The sequence below is a fragment of the Marmota monax genome, unplaced genomic scaffold, assembly GCF_021218885.2.
Source record: "Marmota monax isolate L192 unplaced genomic scaffold, Marmota_monax_Labrador192_F-V1.1 WCK01_AAM20220418_F8-fsc00171, whole genome shotgun sequence".
Taxonomy (NCBI): Eukaryota; Metazoa; Chordata; class Mammalia; order Rodentia; family Sciuridae; genus Marmota; species Marmota monax.
Genome location: NW_026694658.1, coordinates 3208263 through 3228928, shown reverse-complemented (window position 1 = coordinate 3228928; position 20666 = coordinate 3208263). Strand labels below are relative to the sequence as shown.

The 20666-nt window shown below is 36.8% G+C and overlaps 1 protein-coding gene and 1 non-coding gene across 3 annotated transcripts in view; one reads left to right on the top strand and one right to left on the bottom strand.

Annotated features, from left to right (window-relative positions):
• Window positions 1-213: 213 nt before the first annotated feature.
• Window positions 214-20666, top strand: part of Cltc (clathrin heavy chain) — a 69491-nt gene continuing 49038 nt past the window's right edge. The window contains exon 1 of one of the 2 annotated variants that reach the window (XM_046423171.2): window positions 214-559. In XM_046423171.2, the coding sequence (XP_046279127.1) occupies window positions 518-559 (42 nt within the window). In that variant the 5' untranslated portion in view covers window positions 214-517. The remainder of the gene's footprint in view (window positions 560-20666) is intronic. The other variant, XM_046423172.2, reaches the window with a different exon arrangement.
• Window positions 8996-9096, bottom strand: LOC124078467 (small nucleolar RNA U13). The gene has a single exon (XR_006846905.1). It is a non-coding gene; the product is annotated as a small nucleolar RNA U13 (small nucleolar RNA).

The window sequence follows — 20666 nt, the reverse complement described above, 5'->3', positions numbered from 1 at the left end:
CTACGGAAATGACGTCGGTCGCCCCGAGTCGCATGATGTGGCAAAATGCAAAAAAAGTGGGGGGAGGGAAAAACAGCAGACTGGGGAAAGTGATGATTCCAAAAAAGTAGTCCCTCCAGTTCCTCTTGCTCCCTCTTGTCGCATCAGCAAGGGAGGCTTTCGGCGCAGTGCGCCCCGAATTCCTGCGCCTGACAGCGAGGCGGCGCTCCGTGGAGGGGTACATAAGTCGGAGGGGGTGAGGTGACTGGGCGGAGTTCAGTCGCGGGATCCTTCCGCAGGGCTTAGCCGTTTCCGGAGTCTGCGCTGCGCCGGGTTCCGCCATTGCGGCTCTCCCGGCCCCTGGAGCCTCCGCCCCCGACCCAAGCTCTTTCGTCTGCCTGCCAGTTTCCTGCGTCTCCGGAGAGTATCCTGCTGAGCCCAGCCTCCCCCTTCCCCCTCTCCTCTCCCTCGGAGAGCCCGGGCAGCTACTGCCCCGCAGCCCCAGTGACAGGAGGAGACCATACCCGCCGACAGCGCCATGGCCCAGATTCTGCCAATTCGTTTTCAGGAGCATCTTCAGGTGCGGTTGAGACCAGGCTGGTGAGGGGTGTGGTGAGGTTGGTAGGAAGAAAGGAGGAAGCTGAAGTCTGGGCCCAAGCAGGATCAGATGGGGGGGGGGGGTTGGTTTGGCGTAGATGGAGGAAGGGCCACTATCTTTGAAAGCTTAAAGGGTTAATGATGTGGGCCTTGGTTGGAAATGACGAATCGGGGTGCAGAGGGCGCCGAGGGCAGGCCTGGGTTCCAGGGCCTCTGTCTTGTTTCCTGGATGCCAAGAACTGCGCAGACTAACTTCCCCCTCCCTAATTTACTCGGTTCATTCATTTGAGTTGGGGGGTAAAAGCAGGGGACTTTACTGCGTTTCTCCCAGAGCAAGAATTCTCATCACACTCTGGGCCAGTGCAGGGCTGTCACCTTCCATTGCTCTTTTCTTCCCTTTACCCCATCGTGTCTGCGCCCTGGAGTTGTGTGGCTGGTGGGTTGGGGAGGAGCAGCCTTTTTTCTTCCTCCTTCCACGGTTCACAATTGAGAAAGGCACCTTCCCGGGGGAGGGGGGGCTGGCTTTGACTTGTCTTTTGCCTTTCCTGAGACAGTAGCAGCAGAAGGTCACGGAAGGAACTGAAAGAGGATAAAATGGGGGAACGCATTTCTCCGGGCGGTGTCAATCTCATGAGTGCGTGGGGTCAAGGTCCCTAAGGGAACTCGCATTTTTTTTTTTCTCTTTCTTGATTTCTTTGGAGGTGGTGTACCTCTTAACCCCTCCTTGATTCTAGAAGGTAGGAAGAGTTATTCGGAAGTTATCTTGGGGCCTTCTGGAGTCCAGCAGGTAGTTGTGGGATTGTGGTATTGAATACTTCTCTCAGGGCTGGGTGAAATTGAACAGAGCCCTGGGGATAGAGCACACCTGCTTGCAATCTTGCAGGGTTAGTTGATCTGTAACTGGCTTCTTTTTAGTAGGTTCTAGAGTTCTTCCCCAAGGCGTTTTATCCTGGAGACAACATGCCAAAGAATGACCTAGACAGGTGACCATTCCAGAGCTTCACTGAATTAAGCCTCTGCTGAACGTGTGATTTTTCTGGTTTAATCCTGATTTGTACTTTGGCTGGTGTAATTTATTCTCATTAATTTGCTCCCACCCCCACCCCAAATATCCCCTTAAGTCGGCCTGGTGTTGGGTTCAGTCATTTGAAGGACTAATTTCATGTTTGACATGACACGAATGTTAACTTATTAGGCACTCTTATCATTGGAGCCATTTTTATTTACTTTTCCCCATTGGTATAACATCTATAAAGGATTCTTGCTAATTAAAAGATTTAATATTCAGTCTGTGAGTAAATAAACTTAGTTCTTATTGCCACATTTGCTTGCATTAGCAAGAAGTTATTTTCCTTTAAGACTTGAAATGTAAAAAATAATATATCTTCACCTATATAATGAATTAAATGCAACTTTTTTCAGTTATCTCTAGTTTTCAAATAACTCATCTGACCTTGGCAAGGAAAACAAAGCTGGGGTTGGATAGCTAGTGCCTTTAGTCCTAGCATTTGGAGGAAGCTGAAACTGGAGGATTACTTGAGCCCAGGAGTTCCAGATCAGCATGGGCAACATAGGGAGATCCCCATCTCAAAAAACAAAGCAAAACAAAAACATTGTTTTGCAAGAATTTAAAAAATGTTAAAGGAGTGAGTGAATATGGAGAAGTTATTTTTTGTGCTAAATTCAGGTTTAATTGTGGTTACCTCTGTTAAAATGGGGTGATAAATGAATGGGGGATTAGGGATTATGAAGGTAACATTTCCTGGATATGAAGGAAAAACACAGGTTTGTCCTCAAACTGAAGTGCATCTGAAGTATATTTCTGCAGACTAATATATGTAAACCATTAAAAAAAGTTCAGCTGCTTTTTCCTTTTTTTTTTTTTTTTTCCCCCTTCAATGCTGGGGCTGGAACCCAGGGATACTCTGTCACTGAGCTACAACCCCATCCCTTTTTATTATTCATTTTGAGCAGTCTGGTTAAGTTGCCCAGGCTGGCCTCTAGCTTGCCTTGGCCTCCCTAGTAGCTACTACACTTGGCATAGTTTTTCGTTTCTATTAAAGAGGAGAGAAGAGAATGGTTAAATAGTCCCAAAGATTGGTATCCAGCCTTGTCACTAAATAAAGACAGATTTAACATAGGCCTGATTTTTTAATTGAGGTTTCTGCAGGTCTTTGAGCAAAGCTATTTGCTATCAAATAATCTGAAGATTTTTAAGTATAAAGCAGCTTTGAACATACATTTGAATTGTGACATCCATTTTTTGGAATGCTAGGTCATTATTATGATTGTATGTTCCAGTAGATAGTGATTAATTGCACAGACACCCCCAAATCATCAGCTTCTTCTAGAATAATGCATCTTCTGACTTCACATTTTTATCTCCTCCCTTTTTAGAAATTAATAAGGATTATGTTAATTGGCATTTTAGGTCTTTGACCTCTGAGTCAGTTTGCTAAGTAGCAGAAAATGTTCTGAAACACTTAGGATAAAAACTGGAAATAAAGCCTGGCGTGGTGGCACATGCCTGTACAATCTCAGCAGCTCTGGAGGCTGAGGCAGGAGGATCACAAGTTCCAAGTCAGCCTCAGCAAAAGCGAGGCACTAAGCAACTCCGGGAGATCCTGTTTTCAGTAAAATACAAAATAGGAATGGGGATGTGGCTCAGTGGTCAAGCGCCCATGATTTCAATCCCTGGTACTAAAACGACAACAACAACAACTACCTGGAAATAAGAAATGAGGAACTTGAGTGTAGATTTAGCTTATGGAACTTCAAAAAGCAATCTGTAAATGAATTTATTTTTATGCCCTCTACCTACATTATCCAGCTGAAGAATCTATCACCAAGGCCTGAAACTACATTTTATGAATGTTAGTTATGAAGGAATTTTTTTTCATTAATGGATTTTAGGCTGTTAGCAGTCAACAAATAATTGCGTATTTGGGCAAGATATTGCTGGAGTTGCAGATTCTGAACAAATCTTGGCTACATATAAAATATTGTCTGCAATTCTCAATTCTTGGTGTAGTCAGTGTCTTTATTGCCAGTTGACACACTCTGTAGTTCCTAGGCTCTGTTGAGTTTTCAGTTACAAATCTCACTCTTCCTCTTTTTTAAAAAAAGTGTTTTGTAGTTGTAGATGGACAGAATGCCTTTTTTATTTTTATGTGGTGTTAAGGATCAAACCCAGTGCCTCACACATGCTAGGCAAGTGCTCTGCCACTGAGCTACAACCCCAGCCCCTCTACTTTTCCTTTTGATGCATAAATGCAGGCATGAAATGTGTTGTTGGGTTGAATGGTAACGATGCTTGCTAAGATTCGTTTAGCTTGCAAAGGGAAAGCAATGTTAAGTATTACTGGGGCGTGTTACATGCTTAGCTGGACTGTCTGGAAGAGGCATACAATCTGGAATTATGCTGCAGTCCACCCTGGGAATAGCTTCCAACCTTAAGATACATTTTTCATAATTTTTTTAATGGTCAGCTTAACGGGGTATGGCTGACTTTAGTGAAAGTACTTTCACTCTGATTAGGATATAATTCAGGAACTGTGTGTGCTATAGGACCACAGTCTTTTTCCACTTGAGTGTGTAGTGAATTTGATTTTAGGAAGCTTGATACTTTGCTCTTGGAATAATTATTTCTGACCATAGTTGGAATTTATATCTTGGTTTTCAGAGCTTCCATTTATATTTAGTCCTCAGCTTCTTTGTAAAATTATTTATAAATTCTTATGTTCAACAGTATACAATACCTATTTGAATTAGATGTAACAGATGTATTTTTATCTGTGTTAATGATGAGGTTCTTTGAAACTTCTGATCATTATTGTCCAGTAGAACTTTCTTTAAGTGATGCAAATGTCTATTAGTTACGTAGGGATATTGTGCACTTGAAATGTGTCTAGTGTTACTGAGAAACTCAATTTTTGCCTTTATTTTTTCATTTAAATTTTAATAGTCATGTGTGTATTGACAGCCAACATTGAATTGCACAATTGATGTAGGCCATATGATGTATTTTGTAGAACTGGCTACCCATGTTTATATACGTAGAACATTTTTTTAGCTAAAATTAAAACATTCATCATCCAAGTATTAGTCAAATTCTGTCTCTTTTGGGAAGTGGTAATAATAAATGATTTCTAGTGAATGGGAGAGTCGTAGACTTCTTCATTGTCCTTTTTTTTTTCCCCCTTCACAATACTTTTATTTATTTTTATATGATGCTGAGGATTGAACCTAAGGCCCCATACATGCTAGGCAAGCACTGTACCACTGAGTTAACAGCCCCAGCCCAGAGCAGTAGCCTGCTGGATGTCTGGGTACTTTCAGATCTTCAATCAGTTCCCCCCAGACACCTTTCTTTTTTCTTTTATTACAATAAAGTTGAACTTTTTTTTGTTGTTGTTTTTTAACTGGGGATTGAACTCAGGGACATTTAACCACCAAGCTACATCCCCACCCCTTTTTAAATATTTTATTTAGAGACAGGGTCTCATGGAGTTGTTAAAATGCCTCCCTAAGTTGCTGAGGCTGGCTTTGAACTTTCGATCTTCCTGCCTCAGCCTCCCAAGCCACTGGGATTACAGGTTTGCGCCACCACACTGGGTCCAGACACCTTTCTTAACAATTGAAGAAAGTGAGACTCCAAGTAATGTCCAGGGACCATGATATCAGAATGGGATTTGTACATGAGACTTCTAATACAAAATACTTCAAAGAAATGAAATGATTGTTTTTAAGAGACTGTATCCTAGTATGCTGTTTTTCTTTAGGGCTTTGGCCTAGAGACAGGATTCTTTCTGCTTTTTAAAATGTGGTAAATGATGTGATACAGTGGACAGGACAGGCCAGGGGGTTGTTGAGGCCAGTGCTAATAGAAAAATAACGAGAGCCTCATTTGTCATTTTAAATATTCTAGTGGTCACATTAAAAAGTAAAATGCAGGTGAGATTAATATTTTATTTAATTCATTATACCAAAATATCATTTCAATATGTAATCAGTATAAAATTTACTAATGGGCTGTTTTACATTTTTTTTTTTCTTTTGGTACCAAAGATTGATCCCAGGTGTGAGCCACATCCTGAGTCCTTTTGATTTTTGTATTTTGAGACAGGGTTTCACCAAGTTGCTTAGGACCTTGCTAAATTGCTGAGGCTGGCTTGGAACTTGTGATCTTTACACACATACACCACCCCAGGTGGGATTGCAGGCTTGCACCACTGTACCAGGGCTGTTTTACATTTCTTTTTTTTTAATATTTATTTTTTTAGTTGTAGTTGGACACATCATCTTTACTTCACTTATTTATTTATTTTATGTGGTGCTGAGGATCGAATCCAGGGTCCTGCATATGTGAGGCGAGCACTCTACCGCTGAGCCACAATCCCAGCCCTGTTTTACATTTCTTTATACTAAATTCCAAAATCTGATTTTATTACACTTAGAGAACATCTCAATTCAAACCCTGTTTTTATTTGAAATAGTTTGTGTTTAGAGCTCATTAAATTTACAGTTGAAAAAGCAGATTTATATGCCTAGGTTATTCCAAACATTTAAGTTTTCCAACAAATTAATCAATTTCTGTTAATTATTTGATTTTAATTAACTTAAAATCAGTCATAGTAGCTGCATTTCAGGTGCTCAGTATCTTGTGACTACATATGAGATAACACAGATTAGGACTTTTTGTTTCTTTTTCTCTGTAAAATAGGCATGTTACCTCACAAAGTTAACATGAGGATATGAGATCATAAATGTGAAAGTACTTGCTGTAGTACTTTAGGAACATTAATTTTTAGCTGTATAACTTCTGCCCAATACATTTCATTTAAGCATCTCAATCAGTTGACAGTATTTTGTTTGTGGACCTGGATTAGACTCTAGGGTTAAAGTGGTAAATCAGAATCTGTTTGCACCTTACTTCATGCTTGCATTGATGTCTGATTGTGGATCTTTATGTATTTGAACATTTGATATCATACAAGATTTAATACAAATATTAATGTTTAAATAAATTGATGACACTCTGAAATTATACTCCCCCAAACAAAATTTTAGTCTTGTATTATATTCCATGAGCTTTCATTGTGTGCCTTTGGTACTTTGTATTGTTTGGGTGCTGGGAATTGAACCCAGAGGCAGTTTACTACTGAGCTACATTACTAGCCCCTATTTTATTTTACTATATTTTGAGATTGGATCTTACTAATTTGCAGGGGCTAGCCTTGAACTTGTGATCCTCCTGCCTTACCTTTCTGAGTTGCTGGGATTACAGGCATGTGCCACTGTACCTGGCCCTTTGGTACATTTTTAATTACTATAGTTATGTAAATGTTCTTTTAAGGTGGTAGAGTTTTAATTGAATATTCTCACTTAGATGGGAAATAAATTCATAACTTTGTTTTAGCCCTATATGCTAGAATGAGGCTGTTTTTCTAAATTCATATATATACTGGGCTAAAACTACATAAGATCAACTTGTCTCATGAGCCAGTGCAGAGTGCATAGGTCTAGATGTCATCCACTATCCCCCAACCCATCATAGCTTTGGGATGGCGGGAAACTTGAATCTGAATGCATTATTCAAAACCCATCTGTCAGATGTGGATTTTGTGACTCTCTTATGTTGTGGTAGACATGATTTAAGATATTTTATCCTACTTTCAAGGGAATGACCACCAAATCTTAATTATCCTGAAATCTTTAAAATCAGAGTACATTTACCATTATATCTTTTTGAGTACCTACCGTGCTGCTAAAAATAAAACATAAGCATTTTATGTTCATTTCCCATTTAATTAGCAAGAGAACCCCTTTTGGGTAGGTATGGTTCACCTTATTTTATAATGGGGAATCTAAAGTTCATAACAAGTACCTTAAAAGTTAGTGGGTGTTAGGCTTTAATTGTTCTTTTAATTTGGCATATATGCCTTTTTTGGTATGATCTGTGTAGTTTGAAGTGCAGAATATACCATAATTGTTCGTATCTATTCCATAATATTCCTTGATATACATATGCTATTAGTAGTTTGTTTTTAGGGCAGTATTTTTTATATTATGAGAAAACTAGGGGACAATGAATCAACAATTGACTTTGTTGTATGCCTTGAACAATTATATAGACAGTATCTTTAAAGGGTTTTATCCAAGTTCCCAGGGAAAAATTGTGCAGAATGATTAAGATCAGGTTAATTTGTAACCAGGATTATCTATATTACTCTCATAAGGCTGAACTTCTAGAACTTTTTTACAGACTTTAATGAGAAGAATCAACGTGTTTCATTTGAAGACACTTGGGAGAGTAGGAAATTTGCTTTCTCTTTTACAATTCATGTTTTTGTGTTTATACTAATAATGTAAAACTTGGAATAGAACTCTGTGGAAGACAGTGAAAGTAGAATATGCTTGCCCAGTTTGAGTACCATGGTGCTAGAGGGGGAAATGGTTGCAAAGTTGGATGGTTGTGCTTGGAGGCAGACTTCCAATAATATTAGTACTTCCTCTTCTGAATAATTAGGTAAATAAAGACTTGTCTTTAAAGTGTGAATAAAGAAGATTTTAAAGATGGTTTCTGAAAGAATAGGAAGCAAGTTCATTAAAACCACATTTCATCACATTTAAAAAATCCGTGCAGTGTGCAATTCTGGAAAATGTGTCAGGTGTTTAAATTGGACTTTATTTGATTATGTCAAGTTTTTAGCTTGTTTTAACTTTTTCATTTATTAAAATAGTACTTCTTGGTAGTTGTGTTATTAGTATAGGTTTGTGTTTATAGCATAATATTTAGTTCATACAGAAACTTAAGTATTGGTTCATCCCCTCCATCTTAAGGGAGTCTTCTTTTTTTTTTTTTAATATTTATCTTTTAGTTTTAATTGGACACAATATCTTTATTCTACATTTATGTGGTGCTGAGGATTGAACACAGTGCCTCAAGCATGCTAGGTGAGCACTCTACCACTGAGCCACAACCCCAGCCCTTGGGGAGTCTTCTTTTATCCGCTCCATGAACATAGATTCCATGCTAAAGGAAAAACCAAAATTAAAGTCTATCCAGTTATTGAAGTCATATTCTTGGAGTTACACCAGATTCTTTCCTCTTTCTCATTTTCTGCATCTAGAACATTCCTGGAGTACACTGGGGGTCCCAAGTAATTGCAGTTTTTGGTGACAGTTGTCTCTTGAAACTGGGAATCATAACAAATGAAAAAATAGGAGCTGGTTAAGAGTTGCTTTCATTTATTTCTGATCAGCTGATCAGCTGCTCATCTGAGGAAACCACGGAAGTAGAGTAAAGCCAAAGACAGTTCATGTATGCTTAGCTTAGCAAACAGCTGACTTTGCATATGTCTTCCTGCACTCTGTATTATTCTAGATTTAGCCATATTGAACTGTCTTTATTTTTTCACATCACCTGTGTAATGTACTGACATTGTAACAAGGTTTAGAGGGAGGCACATCTCACACACAGCATGAACACCCAATCATCCATTCTTTTTTTTTTAGTATTTTTTAGTTATACTTCTGCCTCCAAATTTCTGGGATTACAGGCCTGTAATCTTTTTATTTTGGTTATTATTATTTTTTTTTAATGTGGTGCTGAGGATCAAACCCAGGGTCTCACATGTACAAGGCAAGCACTCTACCGCTGAGCCACAACCCCAGCCCATAATCATCCATTCTTATGAACTAAACAGATCTAATAATTTCTTCCTCTGCATATGGTCTCACATTTGCAACTGTTGGATGTCACAAACATCTTACATATTTCTTGGAAAGCATCTTTTAGGGTATATTTCTGGAAATCATAGTTTATATCAAAAGATGAGTGGGAAAAACGCTCTCCTAATTGCAAATTTGATGCTTATTATAAAATTCCCATGATTACACCAAAATGAGTTTTTTAAAAAGCACTTTGGAATGGAGGTGACATTCTACTACTAATGAAGACACTGATATAAAAAATGCATATGTAGAGAGTCTTTATTCATTTTCTCTTGCTGTAACTAAATATTTGAGACTGGGTAATAAAGACTAGAAGTTATTTGGCTTCTGTTTGTGGAGGCTGGAAAGTTACAAGACCATGTAGTCATTTACTCTGTATCTGGTAAGGATCTTCTAGATGCATCATATCATGGTATAGGGCATCACATGGCAAAATAGAACAATTGAGCTAATTGTGGTCTCTCTCTCTTATAAAGCCACTAATGCCATCATGGGGACCCTACGCTCATGAACTCATTTAATTATTGTTGCCTTTTGAAGACCTCCAAATACTATTAGCATATGAATTTTGGGGGGATTCATCAAATCCCACAGCAAGGAGTTTGAATAAAATGGTTTCTGAAACAAGAAAGTGGTTATTAATTTTGTAATTTTAATTGTTTATATAAACCAAGTCAGCTGATTACTTGAGTTATAAATTAGCTTATCATGAAATAGACTTAGTGATTACCCTAACCATTTGTAGTTTAAAGGATCCAAAAGCCCCTCTTTTCCCCTCTTTTTTAATGCTGGCGGTCAAACCCAGGGCCTCCCCCATGCTAAGCAATAACTCTACCTCTGACTTAGAACCCCAAAAGTCTTTTTAATTGAGATAAAATTCATTAAAAAAAAAAGTTAACCTTATTTATTTATTGATATTGGGCTTGAACCCAAGGGTACTTTATCAATGAGTCACATTCCCAGCCCTTTGTAATATTTATTTTGAGACAAGGTCTTGATCCTCCAGCTTCTGCCTCCAAATTGCTGGGATTATAGGCCTGTGCCACTATATTCAGCAAAATTCACTCCCACTTTAAAGTGAACAACAATTTAGTATTATTTAGTACATTTACAATGTACCACTATCACCTTTACCTAGTTCCAGAGCATTTTCATAGTCTGGAAAGGAAACACCTTACCCTTTGGCAGTCTTTTCATCCTTCTGTATCCTTAACTGATATACAAATTCTGAATATTTTACATAAATGGAATTACACAATGTTTGACTTTTTGTTTCTAACTTTTTTCACTAAGCATAATTGAGGTTGATCCAGTGTACAGCACATCTTGATATGTTGTTCCTTTAGCTTAATAATACTCCATTGAATGGATAGATCACATTTTCTTTTTTCTTTCCTTTCATCAGTTGATGGATATTTGAGTTGTTTCTGCTTTTTAGCTTTTGTGAATAGTGCTACTGTGATTATTTCTGTGCTATATTTTTGTTTGTTTTTGCTTTTGGTGTTGAGACTGAATTCAGGGCCTGGTTTATGCTAGACAAGTGCTCTATCACTTAACTACATCCCAGGCCTTTCTGTGTAAGTTCTTGGTTGAATCCTTGTTATTGGGTATTTTGGATCTGTGTGAGGGAGAGGAATTAGTTGCTGGGTATATGATATGATAGAAATATCTGTGGCTGTTAGTACTATCCATATTATAGCACTTTAAGCATATGTAATATATCTCTGTGGCCTTTAGTATTAATGCAATATGATAGAAACAAAAATAACTGTAGAGTTAATGGATTGCAATAATAGAAAGCACAAAAAAAAAAAAAAAAATCCTGATGGCAATTAAGAGTGGAATTGTTTCTTCATTGAGCAACATGGAAAGATGATTTAGATGATTTGAAGACTTCGTTTTTTAGATTTTGAATCCAGTGGTAAATCCCAGAGTTAAATGAAAGAGAGGATGTGATAGAATATGTTACAAATTTAAGAATTAAAGAAACCAAAATAATTGGAATGGAAGCAATTTTCAGACAGTGGAAGAAAACTGTATTGATAGGAAGGAAGGAAAATTAAAAGGGACAGACTCGGGAAAATTTTAGTGCCATGAATTAAATTGTTAAATTAAATTTTAGTACCATGAATTTTGGATATATTTTGCTCCCTATCAGACATCCAGGGCATACCCTTTCCCTGACTGAAAAAAATCAAGGTGGTCGTCTTTTTACAACACGAAATTTTAGAGTGAAGCAGGTGTCTACATGATTTTGAAATGAGATGTTTTTTCTCATTTTTTTAGAGGACATGAGCCACAGTTTGAACACTCTAGGATCCTTTGAACCTAAAACCTATTTTTTTCCCTATAGATTTTTTTATCAGTAGTAATGACAAAGTTGCAATTTTAAGTTGCCAAATACTAGATGCTTAACAGTGTTAATTGAAGACAAATCATAATCTAATAATTTTAATGTTTATTCGGACTCCCTGAATTGTTAATATTAAGTGGTTTTGAGATAGCCAATACCTCTTCATGCTCAGTGTTAATTATTTCATTTATTTGAACTTGAAATTTGTGGCATTTAAGTTCGCAAGAACATATTTCAGTAAGTCAATTGTAAAATAAGATGGTTCTGATCTTGTAACTAGTGGCAGCTGGAAGGATGATAATGCTTTAAATGAGTAACCCAACTAGAAAAATGAGTGATACAGTAGTACACTATCTAATTTCGTAGGAAGTCTGTCAGTATAGGTAGAAAATGCATGATTGTGTGCACCAGTGATAGAGATGAACTTAATGTAACACTAGGCTGTCACTTAAAGTACAGTTGGGGTCTGGGGTTGTGGCTCAGTGGTAGAGTGCTTGCCTAACATGTGTGAGGCACTAGGTTCGATTCTCGGCACCACATACAAATAAATAAAATAAAGGTCCATCAACAACTAAAAAAAAATAAATTTTAAAAAAGTACATCTTGTGTTGGGATTTGTGGTTCAGCCATAGAGCTCTCGTCTAGCATGGGCGGGACCCGGGTTCGATTCTCAGCACTACATAAAAATAAAGGCATTGTGTTGAGTCCATCTACAAAAAAGATATTCATATTCTCTCTCTCTCTAAAAAAAAAAAAAAAAAAGTACATCTTGGGAAGTTGTGTCATAGAATGAAGTTTCTTTAGGACCTTTAAGCTATAACTAAGAGGAAACTGGACAGATATTTTAGTTACTCCTACCAGGAAACCAAGCCCTTGGTGTCTGCCCCAGGAGATTCAGATCATCCTTTGAGGGTCTTTATGTTAAATTAGCACTAAGTATTATAATCTGGAACCACTGAAGTAAGCCTTTTTTCTTTCTTTCTTTCTTTTTTTTCCTTTTTTGCTACATTCTGCTCCCTACCACCAATATATAATTGATTGCAACTCTGGTAGTAGCATTTGATGGTTTTGTGTCCCCTGAACGGTGTTTATACGAAAAAAGGCATAATCTTGGAAAGTCACACACATCTCTAGAGATTTGGGGCATAAAAACTTGCGTGTATTTCCCTAGATCGTGTTCAAAATTGATCTAACATTTTGTCTAGTTCTTGTGTTTAAAAGAAAAAAGATGTAAAATTTAAAGTTTTAAAAATTTCCAGTCAATAGTAGGTTATGAGTAGGAAAAATTTTTTAGGTGTTTGAGTCTCCTGGTAGTTTATCAAAGCTAACAGTCTTGGAATCCATGTCTCTGGCTGTGATTTCTTTCTGAAGGGATTGCTTACAGTTTGGAGAGAGTGACAGTCAGAAATTCTCTTTAGAGACAGTGATTCCTTCAAGGGCTAACAAGGAGAAGAAACAAATCTATATGTTTAAGTGTGAGGTCAGCAAAGATTAAAGACATGTTTATTTTTTATGTGAAATCTGTGGTGCCCACAAAAAACAATGGCTGGTATCCTGTTGATGGAAGAACTGAAGGAATGCTGCATTCTCAGCATTTTTCTTGTTTCCTGTAGAATACAGTAACTGCAGTTTTTACTTGACACTGTGCTAAGTTTCCAGGAAGGGCTTAATAAAGTAACTCCAGCTTTTTTTCTTTCATTCTTTTAAAGTTCTAGGAATTGAACCCAGGAGGTACTCTACCACTTAGCTAATGTCCCCAACTCTTTTTATTTTTTTATTTTGAGACAAGGTCTCACTGAATTGCACTTGCTGACTTCAAACTTCTGATCTCCCTGACAGCCTCCTGAGTTGCTGAGATTCCAGGCCTGTACCACCACCACTGCCCCTCTCCCTCATACACACGTACATTATGATTGATACCAGTAAAGGTAGCAGATTTATTTATTTACTTATTTGGTGCTGGGGATTGAACGTGGGCATTTTACCACCAAGCTATATCCTCAGTCCATTTTGGTTTTCATTTTCACTAAGTTGCTGAGGTTGGTCTTGAACTTGAAATCCTGCCTCAGCCTCCCAAGTTGCTACTGGGATTACACGTGTGTGCCACCATTCCTCACTCCGTTTTGGAGTTTTTAAAAGACATTTTGCTGAGGGGCTGGGGTTGTAGCTCAGCGGTAGAGTGCTTGCCCAGCACATGTGAGGCCCTGGGTTCGATCCTCAGCACCATATAAAAATAAATAAATAAAAGTAAAGGTATTGTGTATAACTACAACTAAAAAATAATAAATATTTTTTTAAAAAGAGGTTTTGCTGAATTAAATACTTGGGATAGGAACTTAAAACAAATCTTGAAGCACATACTTTTAAATTCCTGTATTGGGAGATAAAATTGTTGACCATTCACTGTATTGGTAACACCTATTGAGTTCTTTTGATACAAGAGTCACAGAAAAGATAACTGAAACAGAACCATGCCTAGAACACTTGCAGAATAGCTTCATCTGAAATTCAGTAGCTTATAAAGACTTCCTTATATTTTTATTATTTGGATGAAACTAGAAGGAAGACTCTGGAAAGTATAAAGCCAAGCACTAAATGTGGAATATAAGTTCTTAGTAATGCTGTCACAAACACAAATTGAATGTATTTTAATTTTCAGTCAGTAGAGCTGGTAAATGAGCTCTTTTCCAAGTGTATTAGTCATTCATTAGGAGGCAAACTTGTAAACTTGCAGAGAAGCCAGTTTCTGATGAATTTATTTTTGTTTAGTCAGATGTAAGAACTGCTAGAGGAAATTAGTAAGCTGAGAGCAAATCTATCACTCCTTCAATTATGTAGTATTTATAGGTAGAAATACAGTTGTTTTTGATTGAGGTAGAGCCTTTTTGTGAATGGAAAGGTGTCTTTAGAGAATTGATAATTGAAAGGTATTTAATCCAATTGTATACATTAAGAAGGGCAAAAAGTTAGACATGGTGGTACACACCTATAATCCCAGCTTCTAGGGAAACTGAGGCAGGTGTATCCCAAGTTTGAGGCCAGCCTGGGCAATTTTATCAAGACCCTGTCTCAAAAAAATGAAAAGGCCTGGGCATGTAGCTCAGTGGTAAAAACATCTCTGGGTTAATATACAATACCCCCCTGCCCCGCTGTCCTAAGAGGAAAAAAAAGGAAGTTGGGCAAAAAAATGCTAGCATAAGACAAAACCATATAAAGCCACACTATATTTATGGCCCATTTGGTCTTTTAACAGTATTTTCATAGTTTGATCACTAAGGTATTCTAATACATACTGACTCAGCACCCCTGGGTTTCCTTATTCTCTGGCATATCAGAGTTTTCCCATTCTTTAGGAACACATGAAGAAAGCAAACTAGTATGTATCACCATACTATAGTCTCGAGTGCTAGATTATGGACAGGACAAAAATCCCTACAGTGTAGAGCAGTTCTGTGCTCCCACACTGATGTGTGTACTTGATGTGTGCCATATCACTTTAACTTTTCATTCAGCATTGAGGCATGACTTTATTCCTCCTCAAGCAAGAATGGACACTTTCCCTTTTCTGTTTGCTGTAAATGTGACAGTAAATATTTTTTTGGAAAATATTAATCACTTCTTCAGTGAAAGGTCCCTCAATTTGGGCTTGTCTACTAGAACATTGTGATTAGATTCTTGTTATATAATTTTGTCAGGATGGATACCACAAAAGTGATATTGTGTTCTTTTTAATGCATTGTGTTGAGAAGCGCAGGCTGTCAATTTGAGTCATTGCTAGTGGTTATAAAACTTTGATCACTTTCATTGAGAAATTTCTCCACCACAAATTTTCTTTTCCCTTTGTAATAAGTATCTTGGGGCAGGGGGTGAGTGGAGATACCTTGACTGTGTAAGTATCTGTTACTCAAAATTTCATCCATTAGTTTTATTCCATTGATGATTTTTTCTTGAAACAATTCTGATTGCCAGATAATGACTTCTTAAAAATTGCATCAGGGGCTGGGGATGTAGCTCAAGCGATAGCGCTCGCCTGGCATGCGTGCGGCCCGGGTTCAATCCTCAGCACCACGTACAAACAAAGATGTTGTGTCTGCTGAAAACTAAAAAATAAATATTCTCTCTCTCTCTCTCTCTCTCTCCTCTCTTCTTCTTCTTCTTCTTCTTCTTCTTCTTCTTCTTCTTCTTCTTCTTCTTCTTCTCTCTCTCTCTCTCCTCTCTCCTCCCTCCCTCCCCCCCCTCTTTAAAAAAATTGCATCAGTGTTTCACTACTTTTAAGTTGACTTTCTTCTTTATGGAACAACTTTTCCTTCTCACCACTTTTTTCTTTCTGTTATTGGAGACTTATAGATTTTGTCTCTTTTAATTTATAATTGTCCTAAAATTAGTTTAGGGTATAGATTCTGTAAAGGAATGATGTCTTTCTGTGTAAGATGATTCTGGACTATAATTTTAGAAAGGCATGTTAATGATCAGTGTTGGTAGAAAATTTCATCCTTTTTATTTGTTCTTTTTAGATATACATAACAGTATGAGTGGAGGATTTCATTCTTTAAGAAAGTTATTTTCAGAAGCCTATAGTTTAGTTGACTGAGGTAACTTGGAATTGTTAGGCATGGGAAAATTGGGAAACATTAGCAAAGTTTGGTTTTTGGAATGGTATAGTGTGAATCTCCCCGCTCTACCACCTCAGGCTTTTTTATTTTTCATTTTGGGACAGGATCTCACTTAAGTTGCCCAGGCTGACTTTGAACTTATGATCCTTCTGCCTCAGCCTCTGGAGTTGCTGAGCTTATAGACATGTACCACTGTGGGGTATTGAACAGAAGTCTTCAGCTCTTTTGTACATTGAGAATAGAGATACTGTGCCTGTATTCTATTTTGCCTTCTGTTTCTTGGTCTTGAGCTCTTTATGGTAAAGAGAAATTTTGATGATACTGACCTTATCCTATTTGTTTTCATTAGCTTCTTCTTCCAGCATAGGTTTTTGGAGACATATTTTCCAAGTTTGTAAGAAAGTTTTAGCAATACTGTTCTATGATGCCTTTCTAAAAATAAGAATTAAAATAGGGTTACTTAGCATGAAAATGGTGCATAGATTTGAAGATTCTGGTCTCACAATTTAAATAAAGAATAGAATTGGAAGTCTTAAAGTGTAATTTTCTCTGCAACTCTCCAAAACAGCATTTCAGTGTGTTGAGTAAGTTAAATTCCTAGAGACCACTAATCTTATATTATCAGTAATTAAAAGCAGTTCCCACCCAGAATTTTAACCAACCTTGTAGACAGCTGAATTAAGCAGATAATGAAATGGAAATGCAAAAAAAAAAAAAGGCTAACCTTGAGCTAGTCTAAAAGTACTGATATGTGTAGGTCCTAATGTTCAATATCTGTTGAAGCCCTAAAAGTATGTCAGGCACTGTTCTTAGCATTTCACATTAAATCCTCACAACTTTTGAGAATAGGTATTGTCACCCAGATATTTTGGATGAGGAAACAGATGCATAGACATATTGATTTGTCCATGGTCATTTTACTGACAAAACAGGGACCATATCCAAACATTTTGTTTCTTATGAGGAATCTATAAAAGCAATTAATTCTAGATGTCACTTGAACTTTAATCAGGAATGTAGTATATTGCAACCCCTTTCTTTCCTTGCATGTTAATCCAAATTGTGGAGGGAAGGAGAGGAGAGGGAAAAGGTAACATTTTTGTATGATGTGTAACATGTAACTCCAGGGTACTCCAGAGTTTTAGCTGATTAACAATAAATCTATTTACTTAACCTTTTGGAAGCTAGGTTTATGCTGTCAAGTCCTAAAGTAATGCTACTTTCAGACCAAAATCTAGTATGGAAGCCAAATTATGTTATAAGGTTTATGTGCTTCTTCATAAAAAGAAGCTGTTGAGAAGCATTATCCTTTTGTACATTGTAATATTAATGTTTCTTGAAAAGGGGAGGATGGAAATACATACTTTTTATGTATTAGAGGATACCATTGATATGTTTGTCTCTAATTGCTTGATGGAGAGAGAAATATTACTGGAAAGATGGGGTTGGATGGCTTTTCATAGTACTAAACTCATATAGTTTGAATATCTTACCATATGCATGTGGTAACTTTAAAAAAGCAATTTGTTTTCTTGAATTCAGGTTTATTGACTCCATATTCTCAGGACAGCAAAATAAAAGTTCTTTGAAGTTTAAAAAGCTTTATTGTAGAAATTTCCAAGCATATCTCAAAATAGAATATCTCCAGCTTCCATAGTAGTAACATTTTTCCCAATTGAGAGGATAAAAAAAGTGACTGTAGTTTGGATATTGTATGGTTTCTGGAAGATAGCTACAAATTTGTGACATACAAATTGCCCTCAAAATTTCAAAACGTGGTTTGTTCCACGTTCTGTAATTAGTTTCTGTGGTATAATTCATGTTCTGTGACAACTTTTTATAATAGACTAAAAGATCTTCATGGTTAGTATAGGCTGTTTGGAATACCAAACCTGTTTAAAAGTATTATGTTGCACTTTTTAAAAAGTTTTAATCTCTACAGATATTACTAGACATAGTTATTTAGTATAACCTTTTTATATGATCCAACTCTGAGGGTATACCTTAGCCAGAATTGTGATTAAGGATGATGGCTTGTCCTATTACTCTTGTTTTGGCATGTTTCTGTTTTGAATATATCACATTGAAATATGGGGAGAATGGGTGAATACTCTGTGCATTCTGTCTCAAAATTAATACCAATAAGGGAAAAAGATCTTACCAACCTTATTTGAAGAGGTGGAAAAATGTAACTTCCTTTTAACTGATAGGAATTTGAAGTTCCTCTCATTTCCTTTCCTAACAACAGTGAAAGGCTTTTTAGGAAGGAGCAGTTTCCTGTTTAGTTGTGTAGATGGCCATCATTTACATATGCTTTTTAATATGTTTAAACATTTAGTATTGTTTAGAGTTTGCCACTTAGCTCTTGTTTAGTGTTGAGTTTTTTTACAATAAAGTATATTTGTCTATTTCACATAGGGGTGTTTTGAATAGTACTATTACATTCTTAATGGAGAAGACAAAAAATTACATTTCCATAATTCTCTTGGTAGAATGTTTTTAATGAGAAAGGAATATATAGATTGCAGAATTACAGGCAGTCCTACTTATTATAAAATCAAATCTTTGCTTTTTCTGCAAGGAGAACATCTGAGATTGAAGGTCAATGCTTTTACCACATATTTTTCTACTGTATTTGTTTTTTGGGGTTTTTTTGTTTGTTTTAACTGGGAATGTAGCAGAGAATTGGAAACAGGATGCTCAACTTTCTTTTTCTCTTCACTGGCTTTTTAGTAATGGTTTCTTAGATTTGCCTTGAGTCTGCCTCTGAAGTTGCGGGTGGGGAGGAACCCATTGTAAGAATCATTTTTGAGTATAATTAATAGTATCTGTGGTTTGCATTTGTACTTTGAATTTAATTTTGGTTTTTGATTAACACTGCTTTTCCTCTTGTCTTTTTGAACATTATAGGACTTAAGTATTGAAGCTGAAACTCAGAATTGTAGTAGGTGTAAGTTTGGTAGAGACTTTAAAACATACAGTTCTCAAGAGTAGTTGAAAAGATAACTTGTTGCTTTTAGGGATATTGCTCTATGAACTCTGAGCCACTGCAATGTTTTCTCTGATTATTGGAAAGGTAACTATTTCCATTAAACCTTCAAGAGTCTAAGAACCCTCTACTCTGAAAAATTCAGGTATATACCTACCCTGAAATTATTCTGACAGCTTGGTTTATGATAGGCCTCCCTAAAGCCCACTGGCTATCTCTTTATATGTTTCGGGAACCATTTACATTTATCTTTCTCTATTAGTTCTGGTGCTAAGAGTAAACATAAAATTTTAAGTCAGGAGTAAGTGAAAATTAATTCATAATGTTTTATTGTAACAATTCATTATAAATGATCCATTTCAGCTTATAGTTAGCTTGCATTGTAGCATATACTTAAGCTTGTAAAACTGGTTAATATTCTCCTTTATTACCATCTTTGTATTAATGATTAGACAGTTGTTTGACTCCTTGCCCCTGGTATTAAGTGATTGAGTAACTACACTTTATAACTGCTTAGGCCTATAGTCATTGAGGTCTAAGAGGTAAGTGAAAGTAAATCATAGCCTCTCAGGCTTAAGCTGTATCTTATTCAGATCGATCCTGGCCTGGTTATTTTTCAGCAGTAATAGCAGAAGAGTTTGTCAAAAGAATTAGACAAAGTACAGTTAACCTTGGCTCAGTCAGTCTAGAGGTGATCTCTAGGGAGGGAAACTATTACTGAGGGACAAAGATGGTGCAAAGATTTGATTTTTTTTTTTTTTTGTATGTGTGCTTTTTCTTTTTTCCTTTTTGTATTTTGTGCCATGTGAATTTATTACCCAATGGAGGAAGGAAGTATGGCCATGGATAATAAAAATAAAGACTTCAGGTACCCTCTTTCAGTGGGACTTAATTTGTCCATACCACATTTAATCACCTCGCATATTAATGACCCACTCTGGTAGAGATACCTTCCAGTAATAAGTGAACTTAAGTTCTTACACACTTAGTTGGTTTTCAAAGACCTGCTATTTTTAGATATTTAGTGCCTTTTGAGTATATAAAGTAAATATAATTCCCTTATTTTTTCTTGTTAAAACCATTAAGTAGCTCCCTCTGCCCACAGAACAAATGCAGGATTCTTACTGAGATACTTTTAGTTTGTCAGTCTAGCTCTTGTCTCTTTATTTGCCTCAGTCCTTTCATTAAGTAGCTCCCTCTGCCCACAGAACAAATTCAGGATTCTTACTGAGGTACTTTTAGTTTGTCAGTCTAGCTCTTGTCTCTTTATTTGCCTCAGTCCTTTCATAGTTTACGCTCTTGTTGTGGCAAAAGTACATATAACCCCCTTAGACACTAGTATCTCTGTGCCTTAGCACATGCTTCTTCTTTTGAGAATTCTCTTTAATTTTCTTCTGTG